This window comes from Anarhichas minor, unplaced genomic scaffold (assembly GCF_050575085.1).
Source record: "Anarhichas minor isolate MPS153535 unplaced genomic scaffold, ASM5057508v1 ptg000026l, whole genome shotgun sequence".
Taxonomy (NCBI): domain Eukaryota; kingdom Metazoa; phylum Chordata; class Actinopteri; order Perciformes; family Anarhichadidae; genus Anarhichas; species Anarhichas minor.
Window position 1 is genome coordinate 14526957 of NW_027466472.1, and position 20777 is coordinate 14547733.

Genomic DNA, 20777 nt, shown 5'->3' on the forward strand with positions numbered 1-20777 from the left:
TGTTCAGGGAGGCTAAGCTAAACTAGCTTAGCGGGGAAACAACGGCAGTTAGCTGTTCCCTACTGATTCAAGCAGAGTCACAAAAGTCACGCTGGCCCACTGACCAATCACGGCGCACGTTAATGCAGACGTACTTAGCAGGCTACCTGGGTAGCAGTGGCACGTCAAAGAATACGCCCAACATGTCAAACTAAAGATCTGATTGGTTGAAGACTATGACAATCAACAATATCGTCCCCATTCACTTTAATCTGCAAAGTCTACCTCGAGGACCTCGGGCCTCTCTTCTATAGAGACAGCATAGAGGTGGAATCTGATTGGATAAAAGCTCTCCTTAAAACAAGCTGTGCTGGAAGCAGCGCTGCAGGCTGGAAGCAGAGCAACAGAGGAAGGCAGGAGCTGTGCAATGAGAAAATAAGCTAATGGGAAAAAAACGAGACGATGTGTTACCGTTCCAACAACGAGTCAGGCACAAGTATTATAATGAAAAAGTCGGCATCGTAAATATGCAGATTTACAGTGTACGTGATTGTCTGTGTATTGCAGAATTTGTTTTCACATCTTTTAAAGGGCAAAATATGGGGAATGTTTCCTTTTACAAGACATCTCAGATGCAGCATAGGTGATGCTGCACAACATGCCAGTAGAGTCAGAGGGTCAGTCCTCCCAAATAACAAAACAACCTCTAGTGGTGGTGATGACGTAGCCGTTTAGGTTTTATCTGCACATTTTTGAGATATCTTTGAGATTTTCGCCTCCGTCCCAGAACAATGGAGGTGAATGGACATGAATTAGTGGTACAGGATTGAAAAATGACATTTCAAAGATTCAACAGAAGTAAAACATGTTATGGATAATCCACAGAGGACAGTTTTCATAGGGATTATTTCTTTGGTTGAAAGTTGCTCAAATAGTGTGGATTATCCAGGGTAACCCGCGTTCTTGGTTTTAGAAAGAGATGCTTCTGTTTTTAGTGTAATTCTCAATCTCGTGAGCACCACAACATATATTTCATTGGGGTGAAGGCAGAAATGTCAGACTGATATATCACAAGCTGGCTAAATAAAACAAAAACTTGCCACCACTAGAGGTAAGTGAGGACATACAACACTTGAACCATCCATAAGAGACGGCGATAATCCAACAGAAATCTCAGTCCCTCTTCCAGGCTCGTTAATCTACCTCCTATCATGACAGCATCTATGCTATTCCTAGGAACATGTCTGTGTTGTCATTGCAGAAGGAGACGACATGAAATTTGACCCCTTCGGGACGTCGGCCCTCAGCACCCTGTCCAGCTACGACTGGTCAGACCGTGAGGAATGTCTGCCCGGGGAGGTCAGAAAGTCACAGGGCTTTGAGGGAGCTTCCCGCCCGTCTTTAGTGCCAGCACAGAAAAAGGAGCTGACCTTTGGCAGCACAGAAAACATCACGAGCGGCTCCGCGGCAAAGGTCCCGGCCTCCTTTCCCACCGAGGACGGCTCGTCCACAGATGACAAGTTCGAAGCCTTCGCTGATTTTGGCCCCGGCGACCAGGGCGGTGTCGACGACGAGGACGACTTCGGGGACTTCGCGAGCACCGTTTCTGAAAAGTCCGACTCGCCAGCCGCCACTGCGGAGGGCGGCTCCGAGGGCAACCAAAGCGAGGCCTCTGATGAGTTTGGAGCCTTCCAGGGGGACAAGCCTAAGTTTGGCAAGTCTGACTTCCTCAAAGCCAGCGCTCAGACCAACGTCAAGTCCAGCGAGGAGATGATCAAGAACGAACTGGCGACATTTGACTTGTCTGTTCAAGGTGAGTCACGATCATCGTGTTGAACCTGCTGTGTGTGATAGGAATAGAAGCACCTTCATCATTCATGCACATTGATAACGAAAACAGTCATCACTTGCAGCCTTAAATCAGAAAGGCACATATTTAAAATATGTATGAAAGATGGTGGAAATGCCTCTTTTTTTTTTTTTACGTGGTTCTGTTATAGTTGTTTTAGCTCTATACAGTGATGTTAATACCAACATTTTGACCAAACACTACATGTTTTTGATTAACACTGTGACTCTGTTGGCCAACTCGAAACCCTTAAGCCCTAAAATGGCGCAGCAACACTCTTCTCAAGCCTCGTCTCCCACCCCAGCGCCACATGTTCAGCCCCTCACATCTGCAGTAAGGCTGTCAGACATTAGATGGCAGTGTTGAGATGACTGCTCTGCTCTAGTGGCAGTGACTGGTGAGATGGATTAGCAGAGGCCAACAAATCCATGAGCACAAATTAACCGTATCCACAGACAGGCTGATCGTTTTTTTTTTTTTTAAACCGCTGTTTGCGGGTGTCGTGTTCCAGGAATAATTCATCAGCTTCTCCTGCAGCGTGATAAAAGCACATTTGCCCGATAGATTATCTCCCCGGTGCTGGATTTAATTTGTGTGAGAAAGAGACCCTTTCTCTGCGCCCAGTGGAACAGGAATCTGATCCTGGGGGAGCTTCTGGGTTGTGGGGAGGATGACGCATGTCTCTGTGGGTGGTGGAGAAGTTGGAGGGGGGGGGATAGATTACCTGTGTCTGGACACACACACACACACACGCCAGCCCCACTGGAATAGCCCATGTGTGTTGTGGTGTGCTGCCAGGATTTGCCTGCGAGTCCCTATGAATAATTCATAGCTGCATATTTGTGCCTCTGTTTTGTACGTAATTATTGTTTGTCGTAAATTAAGTATTTACTCATGCTGTCCTTGTCCAGGAGGAACTAGCTGCAACAGAATGGAAGCATAATGATTGCAAACAAAACGTACTTCAAAATGAGTCATCGCCATAGGTTGCTGTGCTGATAAAGAACAACAAAACAAAGTTTGCGGTTCTCGCTTTGTCTCAGGCTCCCACAAACGCAGTCACAGTTTGGGCGACAGGGAGATTGGGCGTTCTCCCCCGTCTCCGGCTCCAGAGCAGCCCTTCAGGGACCGGTCCAACACCCTGAGCGAGAAGCCCGCCCTGCCCGTTATCAGGGACAAGTACAAGGACCTGACTGGGGAGGTGGAGGTGAGGAGGGCCCGGCGTTAACTGTTATCAACCAACAGATTTCAGCACAATACTCGGGGACTGTGAAAGGCTGCAGAATACAGACATGTTCCTCTCTTTTGCCTTTGTGTTCATTTGAGATAACGTTGTGCTCTGTTGCTGCAGGAGAGCGAGCGCTACGCATACGAGTGGCAAAGGTGTCTGGAGAATGCTTTGGAGGTTTGTATTTTTCTTATCATGTAAGTTTTGGGACAAATCATTTCCTCCCCCCCTGCAAACACACTTTTTATGATTTGGATTCAAACTAATTTTAATGAGTCCGTTAAAAATATACATAAAATGTTTCTGCACACCTGAATATGTGTGTCAGAGGGAAACACAACTTGAAAATAATCTACCGCACGCTGGAATATTTATTAATTCATGATGTTAATCAAATGATTCAATTAGATTTTATTTATCAAACATTTGCCTCAGTGGGCTCTACCATCTGTAACAACTAACTACATCATAATGCTGGCTTCTGTCTGCCCACATTAAGGTCATCACCAAAGCCAACAACATCCTGAACGGCATCAGCAGCTCCTCTGTCTGCACCGAGGTCATCCAGTCTGCTCAGGGCATGGAGTACCTGCTGGGTGAGGAATCACAAGTCTCTCTCTCTCACACACACACACACACACACACACACACACACACACACACACACCATATAGTGTGAACAAGAGGCTGTTGGAGAACCTCGTGTGTGGCCTTGCACCCTCTGAAGGACAAGAGAGGACGAGATTAAAAGGAGCTCTGGTGCGATGGCTTATCTCTGCCCGCTCTGACGACGTCCTGTTCCCTCATTGTGCTCCTCTGCTTTTTAATGAGCTGCGACGGACTGAACACAGTGTTTCTCCCCGAACACAGAACAAAAAAGAACAACAAAACAGGTTTTTGTGACATGTGCGCTTGTGTATTTTCTCTTGACAGGCGTGGTGGAAGTGTATCGTGTCACCAGGCGCGTGGAGCTGGGCATCAAGGCGACAGCCGTGTGCTCCGAGAAGCTGCAGCAGCTGCTGAAGGACATCAGCCGCGTGTGGAACAACCTCATGGGCTTCATGTCGCTGGCCAAGCTCGCTGTAAGATGCGCAAAACATTAGAAATATTCCAGAGAAGACGAGGACGGTATAGATTTATTTATTTAGACGGCTGTCTGCTGCCGTCTGTAAAGCAGAAACATAGAGACTGTCCTCAATCACCGAGCCAGCAGAGTTGCAATATTGTTTTTCACACTGCAGAAGATAAAACATAGTATCTCGAGGAGGGGGAGAGAAAACCAAAATGGAACTGATGATTAATTTAACCATGGGGGGAGCTTTTATTTTAGGTTCATGCTGGTTTTGTTAGTTGTTCCTCCACATAGCTGAGTCTTTAGAGAAAGCTGATGATGCTCGGAGATGTTTACTGTGAGCAGACTGCTGTTATTATAAGAATAGAAATTACTACATTTTGCCCTGCGGCACGAAGTAAAATTTGTGTGTGTGTGTGTGTTTTTTTGTGTGTGTGTGTGTGTAGCCTGATGAAAGCTCCCTCGATTTCTCCTCCTGTATTCTGAGGCACGGCATTAAGAATGCCAAGGAGCTGGCTTGTGGGGTGTGTCTACTCAACGTCGACTCACGCAGCAAGGTTTGTACACACACACACAATATAACCGTTAGTGGATACTTTTTGACAAAAATATTGTTGTGCTCATCCACACCGGATAACAACTGACATTTGTGTGACTTTGAAACGTTTTGCAGAACAAAGAAGAAAGCACTATTGGACGTCTGTTTAAACGAGTATGAGACATTCAACTGCCAACTAAATCTCATTCCACTCTTTCCCACTGGGGGCCTTTGGGGGCGGGGCCTATTCTCCTCTTACCCACGAGCCCGACGGGGGGCCAGAGTGACAGGATTCACTTCTCTCCACTGCTCCTCTACAAGCAAACAGTTGTCTTCATAGACACACACACTGTAACAGAATCAATTTAGTTTGTCAAGCTTTCTGTTTCTCACTGTTGTCACCAGCTGATAATTTTCTATATGCCAGTGCTGAGATTTAGTTCTTGGGAGTTAGTTCTGCTATTAGCTTAGCTTGTTGGTACTTTTAACAGCTTTTAGGATGAGTAACTGGAGGTAACTGGAGTTGCTTGAGTGTAATAAATAGCAGCAAAGAGCTAACATTAGCCTCATCACTGATAGCGAGGGTATGCTAGTTAATGTAGCCTGTAATTCCACAACATAAGTTATTTATAAGATCCTTCACTTCTGAATTAACTCTCGGTTACTAACTTGACTGTAGGCAGGGAGAAGAACACACTTTTAACTACACGTTTGCTCTTGTGTTTTTAAGAATAAGACACCACCCTTCAAGTTATTTTACTGCTGGGTGTCTCTCTTACTAGAGACCCACGTGCACCGTTTCAACATGTGAAGAAATCCAATGCTTGACAGGCCTGACGTGTCTCCTTACAGTTGCTAAGCTATGATTGGACGATCACCGTTCGGAGAAGGGCGGTCCCAGCTTTTGTACTGAAGGATGACTAAAAATAATAATAATATAATGTGATAACAATGTACACTCTTCAAATAAGTGAGAGAGGAGAGTCGTCACTTTGACACCTCAGGGTGGGGTCCTCGCACTCTGGGATTGGTTTCTTCGAGGTCACAGATCTCGTCACTTTGTCTTGGGCGGGTTTCATTTTCTACTCTGTCGCCTCCAACGCGAGGCGAGCGCGCATCTCGCCACCTGCAGCTAACAACCATCGGTGTTTCTGATAAGTGTTGAACTCCGAACGGAGGGGGCGCTGTGTGTGTGTGTGTGTGTGTGTACACCTACCTCCCGGCCTAAGGTGGCTTTGCTTTCCATCGACGTGGGCCGTTAATGGTGTTCTTGGACCCTGCGGTTTAGAGGGCAGGATGGCGGCGCAGGTTGTTTCTTGCGGTCCCTCTGCTGCTCAGCCAGAAACCAGATGGATGGCCCAGGCAAGATGTGGCTGACGGAGAGGCATCTAGGATGCAAGCAGATGTGGCTTACACATTAGTCAAAAGCGGGGAGTACAACTGACAATTAGCCCGGCACACACAAACACACACTCTCTCTCACACACACAGACACACACTCTCTCTCACACACCTCTCACTCTTATGTGCATATCAGCAGGCTGAGAATTGATGCGGTTTTATTTTGTCTCTGTGCCACTAGCATGAGATTAATAACTCATCTTTTAATTGCATTTTTGTTTTTTTGGCAGAGCCACGCTGGTAAGTACGAATAAAAGCCAAGTGAAGAATAGCATCCCCTCAGAGTATAATGAAGTGAAAGCACAGCTCCGGCTACAGCAGACGCCGCTGATTGGTGCATTGTCCTTCAGTGAAGAGGTGCTGATTTGGTTTTCAACCAAGGTGCTGAAAGGGAGGAGATGTTGATGTTGCGTCAAAGAAATGTGACGGCTGAAGAGCTTGATTGCTCCTGCTTACTTCTGGCTGTGAATTTAAATTTTTCAAAAGCTTCTGGAAAATCTGTATCCCATTTGTTGATACAAATTGACCCAAAAATCTTTGTTTTTTTTTTCAATTTCAGTGAGGGTTTCAGTCTCACCTTGTCGCTGTTGGAGTGATCATTTTGCGGGAGTCAGGGATGGGCAACTGGCAGCAGCTTCAGCTCAGTTTGTCACTCAAAGGCAGCAGCAGTTATGGTTTATCATAAGTGAATCTTTTCAGCTAATGATGCTCCAGCGCATCTCCCAAATGATAAATGTTAATTTGAGCAATTACAGGGAGCAGCACTGGAAAGGATTTTAAGTTGAATAATTTAGCATATCTGGCTATTTATATGAATGCAGGTTTCTGAAGTGCCCAGAGGATTTGGGTTGATTGCTCTGCGTAGCTTTTACTCGAGGAGGTATGACAGCAGGACTAACAGAAGTTTGGATCCAAGCTTCGTCAGCTTTTTCTGCAGATGTTCCCATGCGCAAAAATTTGAATTTGTAAATCAGTTTTTTTTTTTGGTGGCCCATCTCTGTCACAGCTTGCTGTATTGTGCCTCGGGTTAGCAAGGTTCCTACACAGCGAAATAAATTCCTCAGGTAATACCGAGCCTGAAAAGAGCTGCGTGAATGTGGAAGTTATTCAGTCAGAAATAGGTTATGACGCAAATAGCATTAACAAACCGCTTCTGTCTGACCTCCACAGTCTGGATGTGACGGTAACATCAGCTATTTAAACCCAGCTGGAATGACTTGCTGGTTTATGATTTGAACCACCAAAAAACAGGATTTCTTCTGTTGTAATCTGAAGAAATGCACAATTTCTTACGTAAACAAGATACTGTAAAAGTGGAATTTGTCAGGAAATATAGAAACAGCAAGTAATATATATGCAGCGGTTCCGAAACAAAAGGATTTAACGGGAAGTGTATCAAAGTAAACTTGATTTATAGTGAAGAAGCTCAGAAGCAGAACAATGGCATTTGATGACCATATTTTCAACATAAAACCAAACTGAAATCTCGCACATATACGTCAGTGTCGTACGCGGCTTTACAAGTGAAGTGCCATCGCAGTAATGGTGTACGCCTGAGATGCACTGCACTGATCTGCTGCTGTGAGCATGCTCAACACACAGTAATACATCAATATTACACATCAATCGAGGCCAAATCTCTTGAATTTTGAGATTGCACATGTGTAGGAGCCCCGAGGGATAAGAACTGGGATCCTTTCATGTCTGGGAGAAGGGAGCTCTTTTGTGGTGATACAGCTGATGTGAGTGTTTGCTTGCTGCGCTCTCCGTGTTCACACTTTGCTCTGGGCTTTGCATGAACATGCTGACTGCTCTTGTGCTTACAGGCATTGATTAAAGACACTGACGGGAGGTTAAGGGTAAATATGCCTCATTTATTTTTTTAACTATTGTAGAGCAGAAGTATAGAAAGCCAGATTGTAGACTGAGGGTAGTTTTTAATAGTATCTAACCTGCTCAGTCTGAATCCTTAACCTTTATTTGCACCTACAAAGGTCAGTTGAACTACAAGAGTTGTAGTTTTATCTGAGCAGCTCCAGCTTTAAAGCATGAATACTCTCATTTATGTTCAGAGTAGAGTTACAAGTGGCTGCCTGTCTAAAGGCTTAACAATACACATGTCTAGTTAAAAAACGACTAAATCGGCCCACACTCGCTACCATACAGGTGAAGTCTAAGAAGGAGTCGGCGTGTGTAAAGATGCAGCTTTGAGAGGGAAAGGCTCTGCAGTGAAAGGAGGCGGCATCACGGTGTGTCTTTGTGTGACCACCCTTTCATTGAGTATCCTCCTCCTCTAACGTTGTGGAAACGAGTAGGCCAGGGCACGAAAGAGCTCAGGAAGGACATCGCACTGCTTGTGAAGTGTGAGTGTAAGAAAGAAAAAAACAACAGAGAGTGTAAATGTGTCATTCAGTCTGCTTGAGGAAGCCCTTCATCTGGATGCGCTGCAGACGGCGTTCAGGCAGGTGGGGATGTGTTTGACTGGATCGGGGTGTTTGTATGCAGTTGTTGCTTTCTGCATGCGTCTCCCCTCTGCTTCTGTGTGGGAGGCTGTGATTCACTGCACATGACTCATTCCTCTCTCCCGGCTTCAGCTCCCAGTATTTCACCACGGATGCAAACTGTTAAACCGCACATCACACACACATTAGCTTCTCCCGATTGCACACACACACACACACTCAGCACTCAATTGGGGATCAGACCGCCAGCTACAGTATGTATTTAGATCAGTTTAAATAATGCGTTCAAAAACATTTCAGCTTTCAGTCACAAAAAGCAAATCGTATTATGAAGCAACAGGTTTCAAACTTAAAACTCTAGAAGGTTCTCTCAGTGCAGTAGTCGGCACAACAAGTAGCGATAACTTGGATCCGCGGCGTAAAGGCATAATAAATTGTCTCACTCCTTGTCTATATCTTCCACATCTACCCCTCCTCCTCCCGTGTGCGCAGATGGGTTTATTGCCTCTGTGATTCAGGAGTGTAATATCTACCCTTTCACTCCGACAGGCGTTCAACTCGGAGACGGACAACTTCAAACTGCTGTACGGGGGCCACCAGTACCACGCCAGCTGTGCCAATTTCTGGATTAACTGTGTGGAGCCCAAACCCCCCGGCCTCATCCTGCCCGACCTGCTCTGAGCTCTACGGGGGCACAAGCTGGCCAACGTCAGATAGGGAGAGCAAAGACGCTGCACAGACTGAGAGGACGACGTTTAAAGTCACTGCATTCCTCTGTATTTATGTATCTTATCTCTTCTGTCACAACTCGGCTGTCACTCAGATCTGGTGGTTCGTTAAAAGATTTTGTATAAATATTTACCATCTACGTTGTTATTGTTACCTTTTTATTCTCCCACATAAATGACCTAAACACAGGTCAGCTGTACAGGTCATATTTAAATCAGTTATGAGCAATGTGTCGTATGGTTTCCACTGCTGAACAAAGTCAATTAATTCGTAATCACTTGTCAGTGACTCATATTTAAATTATTAGGTGTGCGATATATAATCTGGAGTTTTGAATGTCGCTTCTGTTTGAGAGGGTTTTTATTCATGACTTCCTTTCTGCCCACTGACCCGGAGCTGTTGACTCATGAGCCTACTATCGTACTTGAATTACATTTGTGGGTCAGGTGTGATTGATGAAACTCTGCGGCTGCTCTGGTTTTATTAGGAAGTCTTTAACATTTGAACCGAGGCTGGTGGTATACGTTTTCCTGACTGCGTGTTGAATTGACAGCTTTGAATGTTTTTTGCACGGTTGAGGAGATTTCAGCACCTCCGGGGGAATCTAAGATGTATATTTTATAGGAGGAAAGAGTTGTGAAGGGAATCATGTTAACGGTGTTGTTTTTGTGTCTTTTTGTTGTGTGCAACTAGAACTGAACGTCTGGAAAAAGTTGACTGATTCTGAACTGGAATTGCAGCGGCACTTTTTGTATATTGCAGTGTCATGCTGTAGCATTGTAACTATGACTAACTAATGTGAATGTGATGTAAATAAATATGCATACAGTTTATTTAAAGTGTCAGATTATTGTATTTTTCTGATTTTTTTTTTAAAGGCTGTCTTTAAACAGCGCTCACGTATATGTACATTAAGTTAGTTTTTAAATCACTTTAATTAACAGTGGTGATTCAATCAGCTCAGAAACGCTTTAACAGGCTGTAATAAGAGCGATACTCTGAATATTAAGAGGAGGGGGAAGCTGTTTGTCTTTGTGTGTATAATAATATGTCTAAAACTTAAAAACGAGAGCAAAAGTGTAAGGAATGGATTAAACTGCTGTGACGTTAGCGTGCACGGCTGAATGAGTTTCTGGTGTTCATTTGACCAAATCCAGTGGTATTCAAAAATATATAAAAATAATAAATAAAATAAAAGTTGATTATTTAATTCGGGAACAACTAAGACCCTTTAAAAAAGTCTTGAAGAACCATATTTCGAGGAATTAGTTATATATTTTGTGACACTACTTTGTATAGTTTTATGACTTAATATGTGTCGTGACATGTTTCGTGACATACTCTACTGTGACATTTTCATAGCATATAACATTTTTATTAAAAACAATACTATGGAATTTTTCTGGTATTTTTGTGACATACTTTACGATGACATTTTTATGACATGTCATAAATGCCTTTTAATGACATTCTATACTATGACTGTTTTCTGACCTACTATACTACGATATCAAGTGTTTTTTTTATGCTATACTATGATAAGACATTAATACATGTGTTACTATACTGTGACTTGTTTATGATTTTCTATGGCATACTGTATAGTGTGATAATGGGACGTTTTATGACATCTATGACCTTTTTATGACATTAAATGTCATTACAGCATTGAAATAAGTCATTTAACTCACATGGTTTTTCATCTTATTTCGCATGCTTTCCTGAGGAGCCTTCTCTGCCAAATTCATGAATGTTGCTTCACATTACCCCCCCCCCCCCCCAATCATCATTTTTAATTGACTGTCTCTCCGGCCGGAGAGGCCTCATCTCCATCAATTCACGACAAAATGGAATAAATTCTACTTCGAACAAGCCTCAACTTGGTTGAGCCTGGTTCAGCTCAACCAATCAAATGAGATGTCTTGAGGCTGTGTGAAACCAGTCTCATTATCTTTCTCACACTTGTGTTCAGGTGTGCTCTCCAACATCCATTTTATCTCTCGCTGTGACCTAATTCATTTCCTGCAGAAAATGATTTCCTCTCTACAGAAAATCACAAATGCTGAAATCAATTACTGAATAAAGCTTGTAATTTGAAATGCAGACCGCCTGTGCCTGTCATCTTCACGCCTATTGTCTGCAATGCTGAAATCATCACTGCGGGAGAGAAGCGAGATTGAAGTGATGCTGTGTTGTATTGACTGCTGCTCTTTGGTATTTCATGACCGTGGGCAATCACATTACTGTTTAAAAACAGCTGCTTCTGCACATGATTGCATTAACTCTTGTGAATAGAGTTGCTTCCTGCTTTACTTTCTTCCGATTACATTTTCATTTTTTAGGTTCCAATTGTGTTACTAGGAAGAGCTTAACATTTTTAATGGTGTCTTCTGTTCATGATCAATAACTACTCCGAGATTTTAGAGGCCAAATGTGATATTTGAGAGTTTGAAAAATCGGATCGATCTATTTGCTCCCCCCAACGTACACATAACAAATAATTAATAAAAACAAAATCGACTTGTCAATCAAGAGAAAATGACCCAGCATCGATTCTTTATAAACAAAACCAGTTATCGAATGTCAAACATTCACTTGTTCCAGCCTCACATATGTAAGTATCTTCCCTGCTTGATAGAGTTGTAAATGATATACTTATAATAATATTTGGATTTCAGACTGTTGGTTGGACAAAACAAGACACTGGAGATTTCACCTTGGCCATAGTGGGATTATCACTATTTTACATTTCATATATTTTACAAACTAAACGATTATTTAAATTGCTATATAAATTGATAAGACTAATACAAAATAATCATTAGTTGCAAAATAATTGTAAATGAGTTATGCATTGAACAGGACATTTTACAAGTCAGTGCTCTCTAGTGGACAAACGATGTAATGTTGTTCCGGTTTCTCATTGCATCAAACACCGACATTTCTTGAAGGCAATTATTTGTTATTCATCAGCCAACATTTACACCGACACCAGCTGAGCACTTAATTGTTCAGGCCCACCTAGCTAAAACAGCCCTACAGTTAAAATATATGGTCATTTGGGGGGACTGCAGATTGTGTATTCTATATTTTCGTTATGAATTATTTCTTATTATTACAAATACAACATAATCAAAACCAACCACGTGTAAGTATTTCTCTAAATGCTTTGTGACTTCCCTACCTTGTCTGTGGCACTCATCCAAACCCATGTGTTCCCACTTGTGACATACATCTTTAAGAACAGGTCACACATACAGTTTACAGTATAAAACAGCGGGGCACTGCACTTGATCTTTTCATGGGATTTGCTGACAATGAGAACATTCCACTTTAACACTAGTTCTCTCTTTCATAGTTAGCTGGCCCACCAGCAGTTAAAAGAAAGCACCGAAAGGCTGAATTTCACCATTAATGGACCTAAGCACACATTCCAGTCATCTTCACTATCCGTGGCTCACAGTCGTCTTCCTCAGTGCCCACTCTATCAATCAGTTCCTCCAGTTGAGGCGTTAAAGGCGATGGACAGATGAGTCCTTGTTACACCACAGAGACGGCACCTTCATTCAGCTGCTGACTGAGGAAGAATGACTTGTTTCACTACAGACAAAACTGTATCAGGCAACGTCTCCCCCTGCGTTTTAGATGTTCCTCATTCCAACTGAGAGGCTTTTTTATTCTCTCTATGCTCATTTCAGTTATGGATTCTTTATATCACTGCTTCACTTCTATATTTTTATGATCTAGACATGAAGAACTAGCATCATTTAAAACCTGTACTCTCCGACATTTATTGAGGTTTAAAAGTACTGCCGGCAGCCAAATAACCAGCATTCTGTACGTGGCTTTTTATTGCAACTAAGAAATACATACTTTGAATTACATCCAACAGCACATGCTGCTGTGTGGCCAAATCAGGTTGTCAAATTATCACTGAAACGAGGGCGGCAAGCCTGAAATTGCAGCGGCGTGTTTAATAACTGGCCTTGTGCATATGGTCTTGTTAAAATGGAAATGCAGGGTTTACACCTATTGATATGGGAGTGGTGCTGCAGCTCATGGTGATTATGGTGAATCATTAAAGGCTGTATAATGTGAAGCCCAGAGAAGCCGTGATTCTGTAATGCATTGCGGCTATACAGCAGATGTTCATATTTGCTTTGAGTGGTTGAAATAAAACCTGCACAGTCAGATATGCAAAACTGTAGTAGTGCTGAAATAATTACTTTCCCCACATATAATTTATTGCTCTAATTGTTGAGCTGCATTTCTTGTACATTTTGTCTTTTTTAATGCTGTTTCAGAGCCCTCTCCACGCTTCAGAATACTATCACATGTTCATGTGAAAAAAAAGGTCATCATATTTTAGATAATTTACACACATTCTGCCAAATATTGGTCGGTTCCAGTCTCTCAAACGTGTGGATTAAAATGAATGAATTTCCGTCTTTATATCATTATAGTCTGAATACCCGGTATAGGTTTGAACTGTTGGTTAGACCAAACCAGCGATTTGAACATTGGCCTCGCCACTCATTTCTGAATTTGTATAAACTAAACATTAATTGACAACAAATGAATGCATGTTGTAATTAATAGCAACACACAGCAGTTTGTTGCAGCTTACCCGTGTCTGATGCATCTTGTTGAGTTGCTGCCCTCTTAAATGTCATCTCCAAAAACTTAATCATCGTTGTTCGTTCTGCGCCACTGGAGCCTGGCCTGCCTCTGATGCTCAGGGTGATGCAGATGGCTCTGCTGGTGAAGGATGTGTACTTTTAGTGCTTGATTATGCCCTGGAAACGTCATGTGGGTAGTTATGGGGGGGGGGGGGGGGGGGCAGGAGGAGTAGATGATTCATGTTTTGCCGTGAGAAAATAGTGTGCAGTGTAATTTGGGCACATCACTTGTGCATCTCCGTTGTGGTTGGCCCGTCATCAGCTGTCTCTCCGGGTAATGGCATTTATGGTGGAGACCACTCCGGAGGTCCCTCAGAAAGTGTGGGCACAAGACAAATGGCGCTCATCAATAATCTGCCTGCTGCTCTGTAGCCACAGCAAATTTAAATGAATGATAGAACGTTTCTTTGACGTCTGAAGATGTCTCTTGGGGAAAAAAACGGCCATGCATAACTAAGATCAAGAGGCGTTTGGAGAGGAAACGCTGCAATCTGTTCCTCAGAAATGTTGTAATTACAAAAAAAAATAGATTGTTACTGCAGTAAAAGCTAGAAATAGTGTGTTAGAGGTGTGTTTCTTCTGTTAAATTGAATCACATTTGAACAAAAACAGTGACATGAGATCTTTTTTCTTATTATCATTTTAATATGACTGTCTTGGGGAATGAAATGATTAGAAGTCAGATTACAGAGCATCTTCCTCCTGCTAACAATTATTGACCCCTGACCTTTCATTTGATTATTATTGTAATGTCACATTTAATCTATTATCGCATTGTTGAAAAAAAACGTTGTTGCACTGATCCCCGTGGGTTGAAAATGTCAACTGTCACATCCAACATCACTGAGCGTGTGGTCTGTTATAGATGACCGCACAGAACAGCGATGTTATACTGCAGCAGTGTAGGGGTGAGAGTCAAGCAGGTAAATCACAATACAAAGCTACAGAGTCATCCGATACATCTAGTGCTGAAGCAATGAGTTGAGATTAGTCGATAGAAGGAAGATACATGTGAGAATATGCTGCTTTTTCTATTTATATCTTTTGGACCGTTTGTCGGACTAATAAAGCAATTTGAAGACGTCAGTTTAAATACGTCACACACCGGCCACTTCACGTAGCATTGCATCATCAGACGCGTGTAAATTGGCTCTGGACCACACAGGGGGGCACGCTATACAGAAGAAGCAGTCATTTTATGGTAGCCTTGAAGTGCCAAATTGAGATCAAATTGAAGCTTCTCTGATTAATGTTAATGTGAGTCGGTGCTGGGAAATAAGACGGTGGTGGCGAGAATTGATGTGCTACTGGTGTGCAGGTTTACATCAACAACAAGAGGTGCAGGTGTTTTGACGCATGTCATATGCTGCTGGTTTGTGTTTGATTGCCATTTTCCCCATTTCCTAATGTATTAATGAATCAACAAAAGGTAACCTGTGAAGTTTGATCAGTCGTAGTGCTTTCTTTCACGGGCGGCCTTGAGTCAGAGAGCGCCTGAGCTCACACCATCTCTTTATTTCTAGCGCCGTCTGCTGCATCCCACTAACATCACAGCTCCAGTTACACTGCTCAATATAAATATGTAAAAACTCGGCTTTGTCAATGTGAAAGGGAGGGAGGAAATGCATTTAACATTTGTATTTGTTAAACCCTAAGGATACACAGAATGCGTTTTGGTGCGTAAACATAACTTTTGTTTGTTTACAAGAAAACTCAACGGAGTACCTTTAGGATGAAAATATACCACTAAAATAGGAAGAAAACGTTTCAACAGGCCAAACATTCACTGCACTGTTTACTTTTATGTGATAATATTGGTGGCAATGTCTAGGTGTGCATTGTGATTTACTGCAGTATGTTTTTTTTGGTCTCACCTCTACAACAACTTTATAAGCGTGCAGGACGTGCAGCAAAGTAAACGTTTTCAACCAGCAGCAGCAATAGCTGAAGTAGGATCTTCAGCCTGTGTGACGACGCTCTTTTAGGCAGATTTACAAAGAGAAATAAAATCTTTTTGTCTTTTCTGTACTGCTAGGATTTTTTGCAACCTATGGACAAAAGGCAAAAAAATGTAGGGTAGAAAATATTGTTCCAAGCATCTATCCTAGAGCTACCAATTCCCTTGAGGCGGCAGATATTTTTTTGTTAATACAGCATCAAACAGCACTACAATAACATAGTGTGGTCACAGGATGAAACAGTCAACCCTGTGGTACACAGGAGCTTTCCCTAAATCTTGACTTTTCGCTTACTTCCTCTAGATGTTCAACTGTAAGAAGGTAGATGTAACAACATCTTTAAATGTTGAGTTAAAATGTGCCATTTGTTCCTCACTATTTCAATAAAATAATGTGTCTGCATATATATTTTTCCTGTACACTTATCTTATATGCTACCATAGATTGAGAGCTTGCTGCTGCCCTTCACACTAACTATTACTGCACGACTGGCACGATACCACCACATGACATCATCACGTCAGGAAAAGGACTTCAGTCGCATCACTGTCAGAGCTGCAGTGTCTCGAGAACGGCCACAACCTTCACCGAACGCTCATCCTCCAATGGAACTGGAATATAGACACCGAAACAAGATTAGAGAGTGGAAGTTGGTGCCGTTTATCTCCAGGGCTGACATCATTGTAGTCCCGATTGATCCTTTGGGGTTGAAGTCGCTTTGCTCCCGCACAAAGACTACATAGAGCCAACTGGTTGGACAAACAGCATCAACAACCAGTGTTTGGTCTCCCTCCGTCCAAACGCACCAGTATTCATTACATAGGCCTCACACAGACGTACACTCACATGCGTCTCACTTCGCCTGTCCTGAACATGCATGAAGCTGCAGTCCAGGAGGGCAAAAGTGCTCATCTTGACTTCCTCCTTGATCTCTTCACTGTGGTTCTTAAAGGCCCCAGTACGGAGCCAGGCTCCTGCGGTCCCTCTCATAAACATCAGGAATGACCCCGTAGGGCGTCTGCACCATCTTAACAGAGTTTCGACCGAACAGCTTCCTCTCGTAGTCGATGAGCTGGCGCCAGAAGCCACCGTTGGGCCTGATGATGGGGCGGCGGGCTTTGACCCAGGCGTGGGCCTCGGCCAGAGACACGCGGTGATACTTCATGAGGTACGCCAGACACAGAGAGGCCGAGCGGCTCACCCCCGCCGCACAGTGCACCAGCACCGCACCTCGCTTTCGTCCCACGCTGTGGATCTTATCGGCCACGCTGTCGAAGTACAAGGAGAGGGGGGAGTGGGGCATATCCGCCAGAGGGACCTTTACATACTCCATGTGAGGCCAGTTGAAGTTGGGGAGCTCGATGGTGGCGTTGACCACACAGGTGATGCCTTTAGACAGCAGCAGGCTGCGGTTGGATGCCACGTTGCCTCTGCTGAGGAAGAGGTTGGGGGTGATTTGGGCAATGCCCCCCAGCAGGCTGCTGTTCTCGGGGAGCAGCCTCGGCACCATAGTGGGCACCATGGTGCTACGATGGTGGTGGTGGTGGAAGAAGCCTTGGCTGCGGGAACCCATCGAGGAATCAAGTGGGCTTCAAGAAGGATGCCAATTTTTTGTCTTTTTAAAGCAAAATCTTCAGGAGCTCAGAGTCATAGTCGTGCAGCCAGCCAAGCAGCTCCTGTAACACACAAACAGATTTCCCTTTCAATCTAAATTCAACATTTTTCTACTTCACTGTTGGCCGAGCACAAACATACAATCACTTCACAAGGACGAGTAACGTCATTGCTGTTTGCAACGTGTTCAATTGCTTTTTTGCTGACACAGTTGTTTCCAGTAAATGTTATTCTGCAGTCTTTAAACTTTAAAAAAATGGAAAGATAAAACTGTTTGAGTTTAGACATAATAGTTCACTAATTCAAAAGAAATGCTGCTGTGACCGACTGATCCACAGTCTTCACTCTACAATTACATCGACGGACAGATGAAAAATGTTTCCATCTCAACCAGAGAGGTCTCTGCTGAATGATTCTCTACATTCAGGTTGAATGGCCGCCCTCTGCCATGTGAGCGCAGAGCCCCTGGAGGCGTTCATTCACCTCCTCTCATGTTCATCCATCCACAGCCCTCACATACAGATTACATCTCTCGTCTCTCTCTTTGGCCATCGTGCTGTTGATGTCATTTCGGCACCAAGTGGAAAGTAATCACATAAAATATGATCATGCATCATTTAAGCACCACATTTTCTAAACTCTATTAATCTATCTGCTTTTCCTTTTTGCAAAAAAAAAAAGGATCAGATTCCGTTTATGAGCTCATGAAGAAAAAGATCTTATCTGAACCGTAACGTGACATTTCTGTCTGCACTGTATATGATGGAAACACCCTCCTGTGTGAATACTTCAGTTATCAGCAGCGAGCTCACAGCTCCGGGCTGCTACTTCACACACTGTTGCACTTGTCGTGCGTCATCCACACCTTGTGCACCAGTCTAGCTGGCAGGTCTTTTTCTCTCATTTTCTGCTCCAGTCTGGTTAACAAGACACACGAGTCAACTGCTTTAAACATGAGCTCAACCTGCGGGAAGAAAACCACCGCCTGATCACCTGCAGAGAGACTGCCAACACGGATTGGGATTCTTCTCATTCATAAATTGTAAACAAAAAAACACGAACGACATGAATTTAAAGGCATTGCATAACTGACAATACAATGAAATTGTGCTGGTAGCTTTGTTATCCAACGACAGATTTCTGCTGCCTCATCCTTTAAATCAGTTGGTCCCGAAGCATCAGGGTCATGGTGGATTATTTAACCAGATAGAAGCCAAACTAGAAATATTTGTGCTACACTAAATGTTAGATTTTTTCCAGAATTTGCAGAAATCTAATTATTACTGAATAATTTTGTCTCCCTGAGTGTTTTGAGCTTCAGTGTTTCATCGTCACCGTCCTCTACACCCTCTGCTCCTATCGATCACAGCTTTGCCACCTCAGCATGGTCGGCTTCTCTTTCCAAAAAGCAACTAGAGAAAAAAGGATCATAAGCTAAAACGACACCCTCCTCCCTACTCGTTCAGGCAGTTTCTCCCTATTGCCAATTACTCTGCACTTTGCCTCTGAAATGGTTGCCGTGATCCACTGTACAACACACCGTCAACACTGGTGATGAGACAGCAGATACAGCGTTCCAGACTCTGGAAACAATGTGTGACCATCAAAACCACATCAGGAGGTGGTCAGATAATAAGAAACAAGTCCTACATGCAGTAAGTCCTACACCAGTGCTATGGTAGTTAGTCTTGCACATTGTTAGAGCAGCAGAGTAAAACCTGTGTAAGCCTTTTGTCTTACTGAACTCAAACAATTGGTTGATTAATGATTGACAGAAACGTAACCGGCAACTACTTTTGATAATGAATCAAGTCATTTTCTAATAGAGAACATTCCCTTATATTCAGAGAGGATTTGCTTCTTTTCTCTCTCATGTGACAGGAAATTGAGTAAATATTTTTAAACTGTTGGTCAGAGTGTTTGAGGACATCAACATGTTTCCCTATTTTATTTTATTGACTTACTCTAATCAATCAGTAGTGCTAGATCTGAAAAGGGGAACTTCGATGATGTCCTGCATGCATTCTTTGTTTTCGGCGGGATGCACAGTCGATGCAGTAATTTGTGGAGATAAGAGAAGATGTACGTCAGCTGACATAGGTACAAACTCTGTTGCTACGGCAACCTACTGACCACAGCACAAGACAGTCGACAGAGACATGAAGGAGATGAGGGAAGGAAATTATCCTCCGGACCTCCCCCAAAGTGCCGATGAACCACAGCGCCGGTCTTTGCTGAGATTTGCTCCAGCCGCATGCCCTGCTTGTCGTTATTTATACGACAAGCAGGGCATGAGTGAAGCTGCACAGAGCGGAGGAGGGAGAAGTATGCAGACAGAACAATCTAATGTAACGGTGGAGACAGTGGGAATACTCTGCAGATCGCTGTCAATCAAATTTACCGTGATGACCGAGTCTGCCCCAAAAAAGAAAAAAAACACTCAGGAAGGCAGAGAGGAGCATCGTTTCACAAATCAACCCCTCGTGTCTTCTTCTTCTGTTGATGTTACAAAAACAACCCGGCTATCAATCATTCAAGGTGGATCTGTCGACAGGTGGTTCCACATCTCCGTCTCTCTCACGCTCTCTCTGTAGGGAGGGGGGGAGGGGGGGGATTCCTTGAGGGTCCGGTTCCACCTCCCGCTAACACAAAATGGAAACATGACCCACCTGCAGGAAAACTAGAGCAGCACAACCTGACGGCAACCTCACTCTCACAACTCTTTACGGTAAAAACCTCGACGACAACCGGATTCTGAGCCGAACCTCACATCAAATCCTTGACTGACGCTCCTTCACACCACAGAATCAAACCAGTGAAACAGCAGGAAAAGGTGCACAAGCAGACACGCAGCCCTCATCGGCACAATCAAATGCAATCCATCTCTTCTGTCTGGGTGATCTCTGAAAGTGACTCTGCTGCCAACAGTCTGGATAATTATCAGGAGAAAATGGGCAGCAATGACACGGCTTCTCACATTTATCTGAACACAACTGGGTGCAACTTTACAACCCAGAAGCAAGGCTTCTGGGTAAAAAGGTTTACTGCAAAGGGTTCAAACGAGAGCATGGTCAACAGGAGTTGACGGGACAAATTCCTCTTGAGGACAGGGTTCGGCTTTGGCACCTTCCTGCAAACTGCAGCGACTGGGTGCCGCTCACTCCAACCACAATGTTACACCTCAGACACGAACACAAGAGCCTGAGACTCAGGGCCACATGTCGTCTAGTGAGAGATGGTGAGTGTGCAAATGCACTTCAAACCAAAT

General features: G+C 43.6%; 2 protein-coding genes across 11 annotated transcripts in view; one reads left to right on the forward strand and one right to left on the reverse strand.

The window, feature by feature from the left end:
- synrg (synergin, gamma) overlaps positions 1 to 10091 on the forward strand; it is a 30728-nt gene extending 20637 nt beyond the window's left edge. For all 10 annotated transcript variants that reach the window (XM_076101077.1, XM_076101079.1, XM_076101081.1 and 7 more), the window contains 7 exons: positions 1241 to 1792; positions 2872 to 3035; positions 3180 to 3233; positions 3556 to 3652; positions 3990 to 4138; positions 4575 to 4685; positions 9079 to 10091. In XM_076101077.1, the coding sequence (XP_075957192.1) occupies positions 1241 to 1792; positions 2872 to 3035; positions 3180 to 3233; positions 3556 to 3652; positions 3990 to 4138; positions 4575 to 4685; positions 9079 to 9210 (1259 nt within the window). In that variant the 3' untranslated portion in view covers positions 9211 to 10091. The remainder of the gene's footprint in view (positions 1 to 1240; positions 1793 to 2871; positions 3036 to 3179; positions 3234 to 3555; positions 3653 to 3989; positions 4139 to 4574; positions 4686 to 9078) is intronic.
- Positions 10092 to 16841: 6750 nt separating this feature from the next.
- On the reverse strand, positions 16842 to 17545 carry dusp14 (dual specificity phosphatase 14). The gene has a single exon (XM_076100902.1). The coding sequence runs from the start codon at positions 17466 to 17468 to the stop codon at positions 16842 to 16844; it is 627 nt and encodes a 208-aa protein (XP_075957017.1). The 5' UTR covers positions 17469 to 17545.
- Positions 17546 to 20777: the final 3232 nt, after the last annotated feature.